Source organism: Phaseolus vulgaris, chromosome 8 (genome assembly GCF_051622355.1).
Source record: "Phaseolus vulgaris cultivar YP4 chromosome 8, ASM5162235v1, whole genome shotgun sequence".
Taxonomy (NCBI): domain Eukaryota; kingdom Viridiplantae; phylum Streptophyta; class Magnoliopsida; order Fabales; family Fabaceae; genus Phaseolus; species Phaseolus vulgaris.
Window position 1 is genome coordinate 17,428,387 of NC_143505.1, and position 19,474 is coordinate 17,447,860.

The following is a 19,474-nucleotide window of genomic DNA, read 5'->3' on the forward strand; positions in this document are numbered from 1 at the left end:
TAATAAAATCAGTTGGATGTCGATTCATGCCATCACATTTCCTCTCATCTGCATGCCATCTAATATTATTAGCATCATTTGGGTTTGCAAACAAACGTTTCATCATTGGAATGATGGGAAGATATCACATAACCTTCATTGGGGGTCCATGCTTTTCTATCTCTTCAATATCATCATTTTTTTTGTTTCAACTTATAATGTGATAACCAACACCTCAAACAATTTTTCAACAATTCAAAATCTTTCTTGTATAATATACAATCATTAGGACATGCATGTATCTTTTTATACTCCATATCCATCGTACAAAGAATCTTTTTGGCCTCATAATTACGATTAGGCAGAGTATTTCCCATTGGAAGCATATCCTTCAACAACTGAAACAATTTTGTGAAACTTTTATCAGTCCATCCATTTATTGCCTTCAAATTCATCAATCTAAACACCACCGACAATCATGTGAAGTTAGTTTATCCAGGATACAATGGAGTCTCTACATTGCTTGACATACTTCCATATCACAATGGAGACTCAACTCCAACATAATGAATCATGTCTTCCAATTGATCATCATGTACTTCACCACATACTGCATCATCCATGGTGGACCATACATATTCTTCGGATATGGAAACACTTGGTAAATTTAATAATTCACCATGTCATGTCCATGTTGTATAAAATCGTAGAAACCTATCACATAGAAGGTGCTCTCTGATTTTGTTAACATCCAATCTCATTCTGTTTAAACAATTAAAACTCAAACACCTAAACTTTACTCCATCATGACCACTATTGTTGGCGCTACGTTGCGTAAATTGTATAATTTTTTCTACTCCTCTTTCGTACTCATCACTTATGCGAACAAAGTTAATCTAATCTCGATCCATTATGTTCTGTAATGGTCATTCAAGTGTTCACTAATAAGTGTGAAATCTCACATTTGTCGAGGGTTGAACACTCCGGACTCAATACCAACACGTATCAATTGTCAAGTGTCGAACACTCCCAGACTCAATACCAACAAGTATCAATTGCTAAGGTTCGAACACCCACAAACTCAATACCAAAATGTATTAATTGTCGAGGGTCGAAACCCTCATACTCAATACCAACACGTATCAATTACCGAGGGTCGAACACCCCCGAACTCAATACCAACACGTATCAAAGAATTATAAATATACATACAATATAAAATTAATAAATTTAATTAAAGTTATGAATAATAAATAATATCAATTAAAATCAATAAATTATTTATAATCTAATTACAAAATCTAATTAAAAATCATTAAATTAATTATAAATACTAAATAATATAAATCTATTTACAATCTAACAATTTATTAATTCTATTACAACCTAACAACTAACATAATATAAATTAACAAAAAATAAAAATTATAATAAATGCTAAAAATACAAATACAAATTAAATTAATTATAAATACTAAATAATAGAAATCTATTTACAATCTACAATTTAATAATTCTATTCTAACCTAATTACTCACATAATATAAATATAAATTAAAAAAAATACAAATTATAAAAAATACAAAATATACAAATTAATAATACTAAAAAATATTTAAAAAAATTAAAACACCACCAACCTTGTGCATGAAGGTAGAATGGTGGTGAAGGACAGTGTCGACGGTGGCTAGCAACGACAAAGAAACCAGTGAGGGCAACAAAGAAACAATTGAATATAGTGGTGGTAGCCAAGAAACCTTCACCAATAGAGGAGAAAAACCAATAAGAGAAACAAAAAAAATAAGCAATGGAGAAAATAGGAATGAGTGAATGTGAAGGAGAAAGAACATAAAATGAGTGAATGTCACAACGGAGATGAAGAAGAAATAGAGAGCACGAGAGTAAGACAAGCGAAAAGACAAACGGAAAACGAAAGTGTAAGTGACACGCTTCAAATTAGGGTAATCAAATGACTCTAACACGGCTGTTCTTAGGTAAAACCGTCATTTTAGACCAACATTGCTTGGTATAAAACGACGGTTGTGGGTGAAACGGGCGTTTTAGTCCAAAGTGCTTGGTATAAAACGATGGTTCCACCCACAACCGCCATTTTATACCAAACAACTTTGGTCTAAAACGGCGGTTTCACCCACAATCGTCGTTTTATACTCGTTTTAATTTCAAAATGTCACCGCGTTTTGATGGACAACGTTTGATAGTAAAAGCGTTGTGTATTTAGTGTTGTGAATGGGCTTTTTTGCACTGGTGGAGGTACCATGATCTTTAGAGTAGAGTAATAATGTGGGGTTTATCTCTCTTGATGGTTTTAGTGTTAAAAAAAATAAATTTGACTTGGACCCAAGAAATGATATTAAGGAGAATCAACCTTCCTTCAATGAACAAATGTCTAACTCTCAACTCCGATCACAATAAGGTCAAAACACTCATATTGGTTAAGTAATTAGTCTTTTCATGCAAAGAAAACTGAAGGATATTTTCACTAAAAACTCCAACTTTTTCGCATGAAGCGCAACTGACATGTTAGAGATTGATATAGACTTTATATGTCATAACTTGGCCATCATACCAAAAGCTAAATTGGTGGCTCCAAAAATGAGAAAGCCTAGCGAGGAGTGATAATAAGTCCTTGACCAAGAAGTCAAAAAACTTTTGAAAGGTGACTTTATAAAAGAAGTAACACATACCACGTGATTTACCAATGTCATCATGGTGAAAATTCATATGTTAAATGGAGGATGTGCATTGATTACACCAACATCAACAAAGCATATCCTAAATATTATTATTCTTTTTCAACCATAGATTTCTTGGTAGAAAACACATATGATTTCAAAATACTTAACTTTTAAATGCATACTACAATCAAATCAGAGTGTACCCTCAAAAAACGACAATATGAACTTCATGACTAAACATGTAAACTATTGCTACAAGATCATGTCATTTGGTCTAAAAAATGAAAGTGCAACCATCAATGTTTAATGGATAATGTCTTTAAAAACCTAATTGGAGACATCATGGAAGTATGCGTTGAGGACATGGTTGTGATATTTTTATGGTTGACATTTCTTATAACTATTTTCCATGTACTATGTAGGATCCCTCAACATCGTTCAACTCCATGGTCTCATAAATAAAAAGCAATTGGATGATCGTCCAATGTTGAAGATAACCCGCAACATCTCAAGAGAGATTTTGTCGAGGTTAGAAAACACAACATGCACTTGATCCCTGAAAAGTCTGTGTTTGAGATTGGAAAAGGAAAGTTTCTTGGTTTCACAATCACACAACATGGGATTGAAGGGTGAAACCATTCTTCCCATGAGAAGCCCTTATAATTCAACAACTAAAAATAAAGAGAGCCCCCTTAGCTAGTTTCCTATGAAATTTAGCTAAGATGACTAAATTCTTCTTTAAACTTCTCAAAGCACCACAAAAGTTTGAGTGGGATAAGAAGTGTGAAGGATATTTCAACAAATTAAGTGAGACCTTACTTATTTACCATTGCTCATAAGTTAGCCATGAAGCATCCTATTATATTAAGTTGTTGTTAAATCAACTATTAGCTTGATCCTAATGTTTAAAAAAGGAAAAAGAAAAATTTGGTATACTTCATAAGCAAAACTTTTCAGGCTTTTGAGAAATGATACGAAGTCATTGAGAAGTGAATTCTTGCTTAGGTTAGCTCAGCAAGATGAATTTAACCATAATTTTAGAGTTTCAAGCGATGGTCAATTTGCCCAATCAAAAAAGTATTGCAAAAGCCAGAGCTTGATGGACAAAAAATAGTTTATTCAATTGAACTATCCAAAATTGGACTATAATTTGAAAGTTGCGGCCTAAGAAAAACACAATTCTTAGCTAAAATTTTAGTCAAGCTACCCTATCTCAAACATAAACATGAATTACGGACACTAAATGTAGATGATTCATCAAATAAGAAAGGTAGTGGAATTGATGTAATCTTGGAAGGTCCCGATGGGATAATCTTAGAGTAACTTTAATGTTTGATCCCAAAACATCCAATAATCAGTTCAAGTGTGAAACCTTAATAACATAATTATGACTTATTATATTGCCGATCAAAAAATAATTATGACTTATTAAAGAGATAGGAGTTAAGATACTTTGTTATCAAAGCAACTCACAACTTGTCATTATGTCAAAAAGAGAGGTTCAAGCTAAGGAAACTCTCCTTAAAAATTATTATGACATCGCTAGCTTTGACGAGTTTAATATGAACATGTCCCATTCATTTAGAATGATAGAGTCAATTTCCTATCTAAGTTGTTCAATATGAAAAAGTTGGGATAACATTGGACATTAATCCAAGACACTTTGACCTACCTAGATTGGGACTATGATGATGTGTTCCAAATTAGTTTAACCAAACCAACATGGATGATGTCAATTATTCATTAACTTTCCGATGACATCCTTCCTAAAAATAAAATGGATGAAACAAGAGTACAAGTTATGTTTTCATTTTACACCATTTATAACAATGCAAAAAGGATTCTTCATCATTTACTCAAATGCTTAGATAAAAATAAGCTCAATATATGTCTTTTAAGTTGCATAGAAGAATTTGTAGAATGCATTCAAGATCATAAAGCATGGATGCTTGATTACTTCACAAAAAAATATAATTTACCATTTTCTAAAAGATGACACCAATGCATTTTTCCACAAATTCAAAGAGTGATGACAATTCTCCCTATACAAAATTTACCTTCCAGAGATTTGTTCATCATAGCTACACCTTGGTCATTTGCTATTGGGGGATGGATATCCTTAGACTCTTTCCCATGGCCAAAAGACAAGTTATGTTTCTAGTTTTAGTTATAGATTATTTCAGTAAATAGATTGTAAGATCATTAGATAGGATCATTACATAATAAGTCCAAATTTTCAATTGAAAGAATGTTATATTTATGTTAGAATATATGGCCTTAAACGATAGGGGGGTGAATTGTTTAAGAGGGGTTTTTGAAACTTTTTAAGCTTTAACAAAATTCTTTGTATGAATCCAGAACAAAAATCAGGTTAGCCAAGAACAAGATCAATAAAACAGCAAAACAACAGAAAAACAATCGGTTGATGTAAATGAGTTTAAGGGTAAGAGAAAGATACACCAACAGTTTATATTGGTTCACTCTTAAACCAAGAGTTACATCCAGTCCCTAGAAAACCACTGGTAATCCACTAAGTAATCAAACCAAATTACAACAAACAATCCACCAAAGCAGTGACTTTGAACCCTTCAAGAAACACACTCACTTTGCTAATTCACACACCAAGAGTATTAATCTTGATCCCCTCAAGAGCACACAACACTCCTTAGCAACACAACACTAAAAATACAGAAGGTTGAGAAGAGATTACACTCATTTACAGAACAATCTAAAATCAATACAAATGCAATCCTATTCCACTCTCTTAGAAAACCCAAAGCTTTGATGTGAATGTTCAAATATTGAATCAACTCTTTCACAACTCAAAAACTCAAATCTGTTTTCTCTTTTTTTGTTTGAAAACATAAACAAACTATTTATATTTTCCAAAGATTGGTAAAAGCATTTAATGAAGGAGCGTATTCAGTTGGAAATCATTTAAAGCTCATTCAACCATCAAAACAAAATTCTGTTAGGATTTTCAAAGAAACAATCGGTTGAAACCACGAAACAACCGATTGTTTGGTTTGACAGTTGAGTCAACCAAACTCAAATAGTTTTCAACCTTTTCAAAAACTCCTAAGAGTAAAACAACCGGTTGATTCAACAAAACAACAGGTTATTTTTCACTTAGTTTGAAAAAGACTTTATTTTAAAAAAGGATTTAAAACACATAAGCTTTAGATTCAACAAAGGTGTGAATTACATATAAAACTACCCAGATCCCTCCCAAAACACAACAACAACACAACCTTGCGTCAAACACAAATGGTTAGGATTCTTCAAAGCACTTGATCACTCTTGATCACTCTTGATCAACAATTTCAACATGGATTATATTATTTGTGGTCACTAATAATGGTAGAAATCATCAATAATGGGTTTGAACAATTTCTTCAACGGCTTAAAATTAAATATAAAGTTTCCTTAGTTAAGCATCTTTGTTTGAACAAATAGGTAGAAACAACCAACTAGTCGTATTTAATGGGCTTAAAAAGAAGTTAGGTCAAGGTTTTTGAGCCAATGATATGTTTGTCATTTTATGGGACTATCATTGTATGCCATAATCCTCCATAAAATAAAACCTTTTTTACATGTGCACGAAACTAATGTCATGATTTTAGTCAAATTGGATTAAGAATCTTGAAGACAACAATTCAATGAATCTTGCAACATAATCAACGAGATATAAGAAAAAAAAAAGCTTAGATTCATGAAGGACCTACTAATGTATTAGCAGAACATAATACTTGTATCAAGAAACACAACTTTGAAAACGATGACCTCATTTGAAGAAATTTGGTGATGCTCATCAAGATCAAGCAAAATGTACGTTGACACCAAATTGGGATAGTTCATATCGAGTTATGAAATTCTCATAAAATAGAACTATAAATTAGAAGTGTTAAACAAAAATTTCATGCTAAGGACATGAAATGTCAAAACCTATTGTAGTTAATGTAAAAAAAATCTTAAAATTTCATTTTTCTTCTACTTTTTTAAGCTTTTTTTTTTCAGATATTAGTAAAGGTGAACTTCGTCATTGGCGTGTAAAAGTGACATTTAACATTTACTTAACCTTTTTTTACTATTCATGTTTAATAAGCTCTTAATAAATTGTTAAGTTTTATTTTCAAAATTTATAAAATTCAAAAGCAAAAATGCTCTTAATGAAACATTAAAAGTTGTGTGACAAGTTATATCACTACAAGAAAATTTAGTATTACATAAAACATAAATATGTATGTAATAGACAAAATCTTATGTAAAACATAGTTGCATACGAATTGCATACAAAAAAAAAAATTCGTATGTAAAAGTGTTGTAGGTAACTATTACATACGGATTTAAAAATCTATATGTAAATTACCTACAAACATATCCTTATGTAATTACATACAAATATTTCTGTGTGTTATCCGTATGTAAGGATCTGTTATATTTACATCGGACAATTACACAAAACAATTCTATGTGTAATTACATACAACAAAATTTGTATGTAATGGTTTGATGTAATTATTTACAGAAAAATCCGTATGTAATGTCCAATTTTATTTTTAGATATCATCTTTAACAAAATAACTCTTTTTTTTCAAACTTTGACATATATATTCAAAATCATAATAAAATAATTTTTATAAGTTATGTGGATTTTTATAAATAAACAAAAGTGGAAATATTCTTGAAGGTTATTCATCAAGCCATATAAAAAAAAACATTCATACTACTAAAAGTTATTCGTTGAGTTATATAAAAATAATAGAAATGATTTGGATAAAGTATTAAATTTTTTTAGATTTTTTATAAAATTAAAATCATAAATGTTCTTGATAAAGTATTAAAAGTTATCTGTCGATTTATATAAAAAGAAAAGACATAATCTCTTGTTGAAACATTAAAAGTTATGATCAAGTTTTATAAAAATCAAAAGAATCACTACAAGAAAATCATCAAATAGAAACTAATTATAGAAACAAAAAATAATTAGTTGCTATAGTGACTAAATTAGGGACCATTTTAGAAATCAAAAAAATTATTGATTTCTAAATTAGTTTCTATTATTGATCAATAGTTTCTACATTGATATCTAATTAGCTACCAAAGTTTTTGTTACCAAATTTAGAATCTAAATAATTGGTTGTTAAAACATTGGTAGCTAATTAGATACCAATTTAAAAACTATTTATCAATATTAAAAACTAATTTAGAAACCAATAATTTTTTTAGTCTCTAAAATGGTCTCTAATTTAGTTACCATAACAACTAATTATTTTTTGTTTCTAAAATTGGTTTCTATTTAATGATTTTCTTGTACTGAACGGATATTTTTGGTGAAACATTAAAAATTATGCGACGAATTTTATAAAAATAAAAATAAAAATGTGAAAATATTTTCAATCAAATATTAAAAGTTATGTACGAGTTATATAAAAAAGAAAAGGTTGAAATTTCAATATTAAATCATATCAAGCATAATAAATGACTAAGCTCTTAAATATGTATGCCCAATATATTTTTATTATATCATACTTCATTGTATTATCTATACTTGAATCTATTTTTAAATTTTTACTAAATGATAGAAACTTGTTAAGTGATTTTTTTTTACTTATTAGTCTTATTCCTAGGATCGAAGTATTTCAAAAATTAATCTAATAAAATAATATCTCATAATTTTTAACTTGGACATTTACATAAACAAAAGATGTGATAAAAAATTAGATATTTTTTTTCATTAGTGAAAATAAATAACATAGAATATAACATTATAAATTTAATACTTTATTAATTTCCTTCTACAATATATTTTACCAAAAGACTTTAAATATATACCTCGAATGGAAGAAGAAAGTTGGATGCATTATTTTGAAGCTTCTTCAAAACTAACATTATTTAGAAGTTTCATGTCAATATCTTTTAAAGGTCTTTACTCAATTGACATTGATATTTATGTGTCATAACGACATTAACTTGTTTGCATTGATTGACACATGATCAACTTGATTTAGAGGCCTATATTTACTCTAAATTAATATCGTTGACCTTCTCCCAGATTGTGATAGTGGTGCCTGAGTTTCTGAAGAGCTTGTATGTTAAGTAAAGGAAGATTGACCAAAGGAGGCGTTTATTGAGCTAAGGGACTATTCAGAAGGTTGCTCGGGGAGTTTGGACATGAGACAAAGTCTACATAAGAGGGACTTAGCCAATAAACTCCTATATCACACAATTTTGTTTGACTTTTCAAGCCTTTTTTTCTTCAACATAACCTTCAACTTGGAATTTCTTTCTCATAATTTATGTGCAAATAGAAAAAAGTTAGTATCACAAAACAATTATCAAACTCCAACCTCAATTAGGTTTAAAACCTTACTTAAGAACCAATTTGTTTGGTTCAGAATGGACGCAAAGGATATCTTTGCTACCCAGTGGATGAAGAATCCTTTTAAGAATTTGCATATATAATATATTCCCAATGAATAGTATATACTCGACCCAAAACTTGTATATTTCAATATTTCTTTGTCAATAAAGTAGGAACCAAGTGTTTGATTAGGATAACAAAACAAACTTTTAGCTTAATTATGATTATTTTTTTAACATTTAATTTCCAAATCTTGCTTCTAAATTTCCTGAAGGAGTATGTATATATAGAAAAAAGACCTCCATAATAGGCATCATTAAGGATACCATTAAATTTATGCCCATGTTTAAGAACATAATGGAAGTTAGAACAACTTTTCCATTATGCTATCATTATTAACAAAGAAAGAGTCACCATAACTCTCTTCACCAATCTTCCTTGACAACAAACACTTCCTATTCAACCAGGAAACACTTACCACTAAAGGAGTTTCTCACACTACTAGTTGAAGATTGAGAAATTATCACAAAATAATAAGCAACACAAAGACAAACAAATGATGTGGACCAAAAAATATGACAAGTTTTGTAGAAGACAATTCTTCAAAGTTGCAAAATGAAAAGGTAAGAAGGGTAAGAAACAAACATTTTTTTTATATGAACAAAGTGAAAGCTTTCACACAAAATGTCACACATTTTTCCTAAATATGACACTTTTATATCAAATCAATTCAAAAGACACAACAAAAATTATTCAATGTTTAAATATAAGATTACTCAAAGCCTGGACTTCAGACTTATGTATCTACTCATATTTCATATACTCTTAATATAATTTGAGTATCTTATAAGTAAGTTTTATTAATAGACCAATAGTTAACCATAAAAGGATCAAGCCTAACAACTAAGTCATTTTCTAATTTATCTCCAAAATCATGTCAATTGGAACAAATACCCAAAAAAAATATTTTTTACATCATAATTCATATGTTTTATCCTTTACAAAATGACTCTAAAAAGCCTATATATAACACATTCATCAAAGGGATTCTCAATTCAACTCATATTCTTCTATTTTTTATTTATTTCTTCCTAACACTACAAGAAAATCATTGAATAGAAACCAATTTTAGAAACAAAAAATAATTAGTTGTTATATTGACTAAATTAAAGACATAATTTTAGAGACTAATTTTTTTTTTCTAAATTATTTTCTATTATTGATAAATAGTTTCTAAATTGATATCTAATTAGCTACCAAGGTTTTTACTACCAAATTTAGAATCTAAATAATTGGTAGTTAAAACTTTGGTAGCTAATTAGATACCAATTTAGAAACTATTTATCAATAATAAAAAATAATTTAGAAACCAATAATTTTTTAAGTCTCTAAAATGGTTTCTAATTTAGTCACTATAATAACTAATTATTTTTTGTCTCTAAAATTGGTTTCTATTTAATGATTTTCTTGTAGTGTAATTTAAGTGTTAAAGAGTCATTCACAAGTGAACTTCCATTTAGTGCTCAAAATTTCACTAAAACTCTTTTTTTCATCATAACCTATTCAACTTACAAAATTCAAAGATTTTCATCTAAAATTGTTTTCTTTTTCGATAAATACAAATATTCCATTTTCTTAATCTAATCACTAATAATCATTTCTTAGTTTCTATATAAAATACAAGGAAAAATGTCATAAATGATATAATATGAGAAGATCATGAAAAAGAGAAAGCAAGGATTAGCAAGAAATTTGAAAAGAGTTAAAGGAAAAGTGTGTTGTTTTGGGAAAAGAAAAACATAAGGGAAAAACATGAGAGTGTGATGTAAATAGTAATTACTTAAGTCATGAAGTGAGAGAAAGAAAAAAAAAAGGAAAGGTGGCAATGAAAGTAAAGGAGAAGAGAAAAGAAATAAAAAAAAATATAACGAAGACGATTAAAATAGGAAAGACCAAATAGATAAAAAAAAATATAAGGGAAAAAACTTGAAAATTAATAAATAAAATTTGTCACTAAAAAAATGTTATTATCATATTTTTATTGGATTATGAGAGTTTGAAACCTCTACAAAAATTTTGTATAACATTACTCATTAATTTTGAAAGTATGAAACTATCATAGTACTATTAATATTATCTGAAAACTAAAGTAACCACTTTAGAATTTAAGGAAAAAATATATTAGTAATTTTCAGAATGCAAAATAATAGACTGAAATATATTTAAAAAAACATTAAAAAAATCTGATTTCATTAAATTGATTATATGTGACATGCATTGACAAGGTTCATTCGTGTGGACGTCATTAATCATTTCATTTATGTCTTTAATGACAAAGATATAACACTAACCTGAAATTCAAAGCCTTAAAAATATTTTTTTTGGATTTGGAAGAAAATAAAATAACACAAATTTAAGACTCTAAAATTAAACTATTTTTAATATAAATTTTAAAAGTAAACTATTTTTAATATAAATTAAATTTTTTTGTTTACTTTTATTATTAGTTTGAGCAACATTTTATTTCTCTAAACTTTTAATCATTCTTCTAAAACCAAAAAATAAAGAAAAAAAAAACTCAATAAAGTGTAAAAATGGATTATAAAACTAAAAAAATTAAATTTAACTAATACAACGAATCTTCTCGTCAACTCTTTCACACACGTTAAATGATGTAATTGTTTTCTCAAACACTGTGACAAAAATAAATGAAAATGTTGCGACTAGAATGAAAAATAAAAGTATGGAGATGTTGTGAGATTGTTTAAAAATGTGACATTATAGTTTATTTAAGATTATTTAAAAAATTAAGAAAAATTAAAGCGACTTTTCAAAATTAAAATGTGGTGAAAGATGAAGTTATAGAGGTGTGTGAATTATAATAATAAAAAAAGGTATTGATGAAACGGGGTTTGTAATCCTTTGTGAGAGAGGGAGTGTGGAAATTCTGGTGCGTTGCATAGCTCAGCCATGTGATACTTCTAGTTCCCCAATTTGTACCCACAGGAATTCACCGCTGGCTAAATATCTTCTGCAAACCCCCACATGCTTGACTGCAACAACAACAATATACCTTAGTAACTTTTTCTCAAATACACATGATTGCACAAGATTTTGAAAGGGATCACCATGCACCATGTGCACCCAATTTTTGTTTCTTAATCAAAATCTGTGTTCTACTTCCATGTGCCCCCCAAATTTCGGGCACTTTCAATATAAACTATGTCTGTATGTATCTATGCATTTTATCTACCTCATTTGCAAGGACCTTTGCTTTTAATAACTGATATATCTTATCCTTTTTTTTCTCTCTCATTGCACAGATATTTGTCTATTGTTTAGCATATAATTGCTTTCCATGATTGAGCATCCAATGTTATGTTCTATTGTAGCATGGATTTCAGGAACAAGAAAAACAATACACACTTTAGGCCAGTTTCAGTCAATTTTCAATAGATATGCTGTTAATTTTTTTACCAGTAATGTGATGATGTTTCATGTGAATATTGATTATCAAATTAACACATTTATATTTTATTTTTTATTTTTTTTATCAGCAAAGAATGGAATTAATTTAAAAGGGATACAAAGGGGTATCCCAACCCATTTACACATACCAAACTACACAAAACAAGACAATAGAAATCACTCACTAAGGAGAAATCTCCCAGGATCTATGCTAAAAAACTAAGCCTAACACAAACATGTGCACTTGTAGACAAAAGTGCAACCACTAGCAGATATGATCACCAAAATCCTCCTGGGCCGAAGAACCTCCATCCTGTTCTTGTAGAGCATTGTCTATATCCGGATGCTCCACAATTAGTTTTGGGTGCACCTTGTACATTCTTTCAATCAAACTATACAACCTAACAAAGTGAAAGGCCTCAACCTAGTCCCTAGACAGCTGAACAAATTCTTACAGCCAGCACCAACCTGCACCCTGCAAAGTATAACGACCAGAACAAGCTAGGGGGAAAGGCTTCAGTGCCAACTTTGGGAACTTTGCGACAACGGCCTGCACCAATTCCCTGTTCCCACCAATTCCTTAATATTGCTTCATAGCCAACGAGTCTTCCCTGATCTGAGCAGAACCTGCAAATTTGCACCAGCAAAGGGGTCCAGACCGAATCTTTACTTCACATTGGCATCAAAGGTGCACCAGTGGTTCGACACACCAGAAAGAGGACCAGCTTTACATCTCTGATGTTGAACAACATAACACCTGCAAAACACTATAAAAAACGTTAGTTCAGCAAGCCTGCTAGTAACTGTTGCACGTCATCTTTATCGGTAGCTGTTTTTATTCTTGGTCCAGACGCATGTTGTACGCACATAATAGCCCCAGCATGAGCTGAAGCAGTCATGCCGCCACTCAGCTCACCAAGCATAAAACGTCGCTCCATCCTATTGCCCGAATTGAAGGACCAGAGCTGTTAGTGCACCGATGGCTAGGAGGGAACCTCCCCCGACAGAGACTGTAGCTCTCACCAGGCTTACACACTTCTCCTGACAAAGAGGTTTTAAGATCCCTCATCCAAGAAAGCTGAGAGACGTCTAGTGCAGCATACTGCTTGACCAAAGTGAATGAAGGTTTACCAGCTTCATACTTCTACCATCCTACCTCACCCCAAACTTGATTAGAGGTACTTGATCTGACAGAGCAGTGGAAGGCACATCACAACCTACCCACTTTCCCAAGCAGGACTTGTACCGAATCCTAGGCAGAAACCTCCACCTTATACCTGCTGGATACAGCCTCCCTTCCCTGAACTACCTTCCCTATTCCAGCAGTCACACCCAACATTCAGCGAACCAAGACAAAGCACTGATTCGGATCCAAGATCCAATCTGAAAATGCATACGAAAAACCAATTGTTTTGTTTTTTAACCAAAACCAGGACTGCAACTGCGCATTCTGGAACATCTCATCAGCATCGGGGACTCCCTGTCTAAACACCACCAGGTTCCTATGCTCCCAAATGCAGCTAACAATGGCCGCCCACAATCCTGACCACACCTGATTTTGTTTACTAGAGAAGTGCACCAATTGGAAATTCATAAAGTGGTTCATGAGATCCTTATTATGAGCCCCTAAAACACCAATCCAACGATAGCACTGTGACCAAACTTGTTGTGCAAACATACATTCTAGGAAGAGGTGTTGGGAAGATTCGTCCGACAGATTACACAGTGCACAAAGGGATGATGTCACAGGCACTCCTCTTCTTACCAAATTTATTCTGTTAGGAATTCTGTCTATGAGGATTCTCCACGCCGTAGTTAGAACTTTGGGCATGGCTCCTGCTTGCCATAGCTTGCTGAACACACTTTCCTTTGGAGTTGGGATTTGGTGGTTAGCCAACATAGAGTAGGCTGATTTTACCGAGAACGTACCCTTTTGGTCCCCCTTCCATAGTAGTTGGTCAGGGGAATCCTTGCACATTGCGCCCAAACTTAGACTGGATAACAAGTTGACCTCCAAGTCCGTCTCCCATTGAAATTTGTCCCTCCTCCAATTCAGATTCCACCGCCACCTATTATTTTCCCATTCGCCTACTTCTCCCACCTTTTTACCTTGGTCTAGAGACAAAGAAAAAAGTCTAGGGTACACCGATCTAAGGCACTCGTTCCCAAGCCACACATCCTCCCAAAATCTCACTAGTGCTCCGTTCCCAACTTTCCACCCTATGGCCTTTTGGAACCATCCGTGCACTACACCTTCACCAAACTTTAATGAGGTCCTATTTATATTTTATAATTGATTCATATTAATGTAGATCCCAAGAGATATATGTCAGTCTCATTTTCTATTTAGTGATTCTATTCCCAAAGTGGCAAACCCACACAAATTTCATTCAATAAAACAGAAAGAAGAAGATCGGTTGCCAGAAATCAAATATTGAATAAAACAAGAATATAAGTATAACAAATGTTATAAAAAGAAAGAGACAGGAAAAAAAACACAAGTTTGATGAAGTGTTTGATATATCAAAGTGTCCATATATCATCTCTGAATAAAAATATTCTGAGAATAATATTAAAAAATGTACTACTGGTTTATATATTAGAAGGCCTTAAAAGTCATATTGATACTTGTGCATAGCTCAAAGGACAAGTGCACAAATTATAATTGAGATCATAAAGTAATCTTGCTTGAAGAAATGACATTGAATGTTGGTTATTTCATTCTTTTATTCTTATCCTATTGTATGTAGCTTTTGTTTCAAGCAACATTAACCCGATTGCTCATTTTGGTCCAAATAAAAGCTAGATGTCCATGCTAACTCTCCACCACCTTCATTTGAAACTACCTTATTAAGCAAATCTCATTGGTGGTACTTCCAAGATGGGGTCCAAACATCTCACAGACACACAAAAATGTATGGCCAAGAACATTGCCGCAGAGGCTGCACTGAAACATGTTGTTTCTTAATTGATTAATTAAACAAATTTTAAGTGATTTTATCTTAGTTTGGGCCACTTGATCATGTTATATATAATAAGCCATTAAGCCCCATGTTACAAAGAATCACAAGCCAACTATTCCCCACTCACAGCCTGGTTGTCTAACCATCATCCTTAGATTCACTGCAATTTTGTTTGTCTTATCTCACCAAAGGCCTCAGAGAGTAGACAGGAATCTTTGGCATCCAGACAGCACAGATAGATCTGCAAACCTGTTCATTTGACTGGTACAGTCATCACACAGACCCACAAGCACAGACAAAAATTTATATTTTTATAAAAGGTGGGAACAAAGTATCCACTGTAGGCATGCAGGTATGATTGTTATGTGATGATAATATATATAGTGGAATCTACAGCATGCATTATTCACATCAAAGCTAATACCTCTTTTGGTGTGTGATAGCAGATTCTTCAATGGCTCTTTAAAGGGGCACATGAACAAGAAAGAAAGAGCAGCAAAAACAACAACTTTAGTATCCCTCCCAAAAGGGAAGATACTAGTGGTAAGATCAACTCTTACAAGTTACAATCAATAGTACTACTTAATTTCTCAACTCTTGTTTCTTTCATATTGGTCATATTCTTGAATGAACATGAACTTCTTCATCTGATTTTGGTGTGATGAATGAAGAACCTTGATGCAAATATATCTTCTTCATTTTCAGAAAAAAATGCTAAAGGGAAAGAGGTAAATCTACAAAAGGGTGAGAGATCACAAAAAAGAGAAAGAAGAAACAAATGGAGCACGCCTGGTTGCAAGAACTTCAAGACATTCACTTTTCTATATAGAAAAGATATTCCAAAAGCTTTCTTTTACAGCACCCTCAACTTAAAGAGGTTAGCAAGCTTTAATAGAAGACAAAGTCTGTACTTCATGAAGATGAAGAAAGAAGAACCATCCAAAGATGTAGGAAGTGCTAACAAGGCAGATTCAGCTAGCCATGTTGGAAACAAGGTTTTGCCCTTAAGTGAGGCACCATTGTCATCCTCTGCTGAAAGAAACGACAAATGTGGTGATACCACAGAGACTAAAGATCAAACCAAGGGGGACAAGAAAAAACCAATGTCAAGAATGAAAGAGCTACTTAGATGGGCTGCTTCTGCCAAGTCAGAGAAAGGAGGGAAATTCAATGGAAGAAAGGTGAACTAATTTTTAATCTCTACAATGACCATTTTTTTTATTTTCAACCATGTGGGTACTATACATGGCTGTTGTGAGATCATTTAGTTATAATATTGTCATGTGTCACACTATATTGTAACAAAATTAAACTTCCATAATGATCAAACAGGTAACATATATTGAGAAATCTGTAAGACTTTTGCTAATATCTAGAACATGATTGATTTTCTTTCTTTTTTTTCCATTTTATAAACCATTGACTAAAATAATTTCACACTATTTAGCCACTTATTTCATTCTATTTGTAAAATATGTGCTTTAGAAAACAAATTAGAAGATGGTCTCATATTCTTCTTTTGTTTTCATTTTATTTAATCTCCTCCTAATTTTTTTGTACCTTTTAGTTGCATTTTTGAAAACTACAAGTACTTTTAGACAATGGAAATCGAAACACACCCTTAATCTCTATTTCTTCTCAGTTGAATTGATCTTCAAAATGTTTTCAGGTTTTAATGTTTAGAAGGCGTGGAAACTTGAAAGCAGTTCCAGATGATGATCAAGGATGCACTGAGTCACCCAAGATCAGTTTCAGATGGGATGTGGAAAGTTGCTCCACCACTTCCTCTGTCTACTCAGCTATCTCAATAGCTTCCTCATCAAAACATGGACATAACCAAATTTCAACTTCCACTTTATCCATCCCTCCTGAACACACTGGTCTCAGTAACACCACCAGAAAAGGAAACTGGATCACAACAGACTCTGAATGTATGCCACAACTTTTTGTTCATTTTTATTCTAAGATCATACATAATTTATCATCACCACTTTGACTAACATTTTCTTCACCATCTTTTTTGTTTAATGAACAGTTGTGGTCCTGGAACTGTGAAAAGAATGAGGCTTAAGGGGATATTGCATGTGCGGTGAAGTGTTAGGTGGCAATCTACATCACAAGTTAATGCTCTAAAATGTGTCATGTTTCTGAGAGATATTTCTAGAGATTTTATGTAACTTAACTAAAGATAGAGAGATCAACAGGCATGGAAAAGAGATGAAAAAATATCAGTAATTAATTATCTGAATGTGCTAGATGCTGATCAAACAGATCAAATGCCCATGTGCATGACATGAGAATGTTTGGTATCTACATTATTAGGAGTATAAATTAATTACTTGTTGACTCAACTAATTATAATGTAGATGGTTTTCCCAAGTGGGACCACTTATTCTGTAAATCTCTTATTATCAACATTGACGATTATCTGAAGTGAAAGTTTAATGCCATGTTCATGCTGTTAGTATAGAAGTCATGTGTAACTAACACTAATATTTTTTTAATATATTCATATAACAAACATCACTTTTATGAAATGCATGAGCTTGAAACTTGGTTTATTGTAATTGTTTAGACGTTTGGAATTGGAACTCAACCAGTTCAAGCAATTAGATTAGGAGAGTAAATTTTTAGTTAATTAGCTTAATATTTATTGAATGAACCATACATGCCCAAAAGTATTTTGAGATTAACACATGGAGAATTTCGTATGGAAAAGCTTCAAGGGAAAGAAGTAGAAAATTCTGAAAATATTTAGGTGTTAGATGAATGAAACACTTAAAAGATTGCCATAGAATGTTTTAGAAAACATTAGAAAGTTTTAGAAGCTTTGTGTATAACTTGATGAAGCCTATAAATAGCCACGTCTTGTACTATTGTGAGTTGTAGTGTATCCAATCCACCACCAACCTCTATCTAAGTGCCATGCAAGAAAAGTAACCTTTATTTCTAATTATGTTGTTCTCCTCAAAATTGGGTTCCACTAATTAATCATTTCATCTCTTTCTAGAATCCAATAATTGGTCATGTGATCTTATGTAACTTTGATTATCTATTGCATTGTTCCATTTTATTTAACGTTTTAATGATAAAAAGTTGTCTCATTTTAACTGTCATACTAGTACCACTGAAACCTTAATATTTTGTTCTAATAATATCTTTAACTATTTATTTATAGAGTGAGAGAATAAGGAAAAGTGTATGTGAAAAAAAATGGAATTAATACAAAAGAGACAGAATATATTAGGAAATCACACAATACTTTTATAGGTTAAATAAAATACAGATATTGGGAACTAAAGAGATTAAAAAAATAAGAATTGAATTAACTTATACTAAATATAGAAAATAAAATGTAAAGTTCTTAATTCATGCTAAACCTGAAACAAAATAGAACGGAAAGAGTCACAAAACCAACAAAGGCCTAAAGTTTGTATACCTTTTTCGGAAGAAATATCGAAAGTAACCTTTTGGGTATATAAAATTTTAACATATTTGCTACTGTCCTTTTAAGACTTTTGTCTGTCTTAAAGAGTGAATTTAAAAAAATAAAAAAAAACATAGGTAAAGAGGGTGAAAAATAAGATTATTTAAAATAAAAAATAAAAAAAAGAGTAAAAAAGTAAAAAGAAAATTTGTGAGTAATTTAATTGATTTTATAGATAAAAGTAATTTTTCAATGGATGGATGAAATGAATTTAGAATGAATGCTGATAAGTTATTTATACGTATTATTCATGTTTAGTTGAAATAGTATTTTTCTAAAATTTGTGAATTTGACGAAAAAATTATAAGTTATCTAATATTGTCAATATATTTAAAAAATTATAAATAAAAATAAAAATATTATTGTTAATATTATAAATTTATTTTAATTATTATTATAAATATTATTTATTTATTATTATATAATTTTATATATATGTATTATTTAAAATATTATTATTATATATGACAACGTAAAACATAATCATTATTCTTCATATAAATAGTTGATTACTTTG

The 19,474-nt window shown here is 31.1% G+C and overlaps 1 protein-coding gene across 1 annotated transcript; it reads left to right on the forward strand.

The window, feature by feature from the left end:
- The first annotated feature begins 15,197 nt into the window (after positions 1 to 15,197).
- LOC137826698 (uncharacterized) lies at positions 15,198 to 17,920 on the forward strand. Its single transcript, XM_068632786.2, has 5 exons — positions 15,198 to 15,822; positions 15,917 to 16,013; positions 16,176 to 16,651; positions 17,140 to 17,401; positions 17,506 to 17,920. Exons 1-5 carry the CDS (start codon positions 15,817 to 15,819, stop codon positions 17,523 to 17,525), a joined length of 861 nt encoding a protein of 286 aa, XP_068488887.1. The 5' UTR covers positions 15,198 to 15,816; the 3' UTR covers positions 17,526 to 17,920.
- Positions 17,921 to 19,474: the final 1,554 nt, after the last annotated feature.

Coding starts and splice junctions, on each gene's coding strand:
- LOC137826698 (XM_068632786.2), top strand. Junction 16,014..16,175: donor CAAAAGGGAAGATACTAGTG/GTAAGATCAACT, acceptor CTTCATTTTCAG/AAAAAAATGCTAAAGGGAAA. Junction 16,652..17,139: donor GGAAATTCAATGGAAGAAAG/GTGAACTAATTT, acceptor AAATGTTTTCAG/GTTTTAATGTTTAGAAGGCG.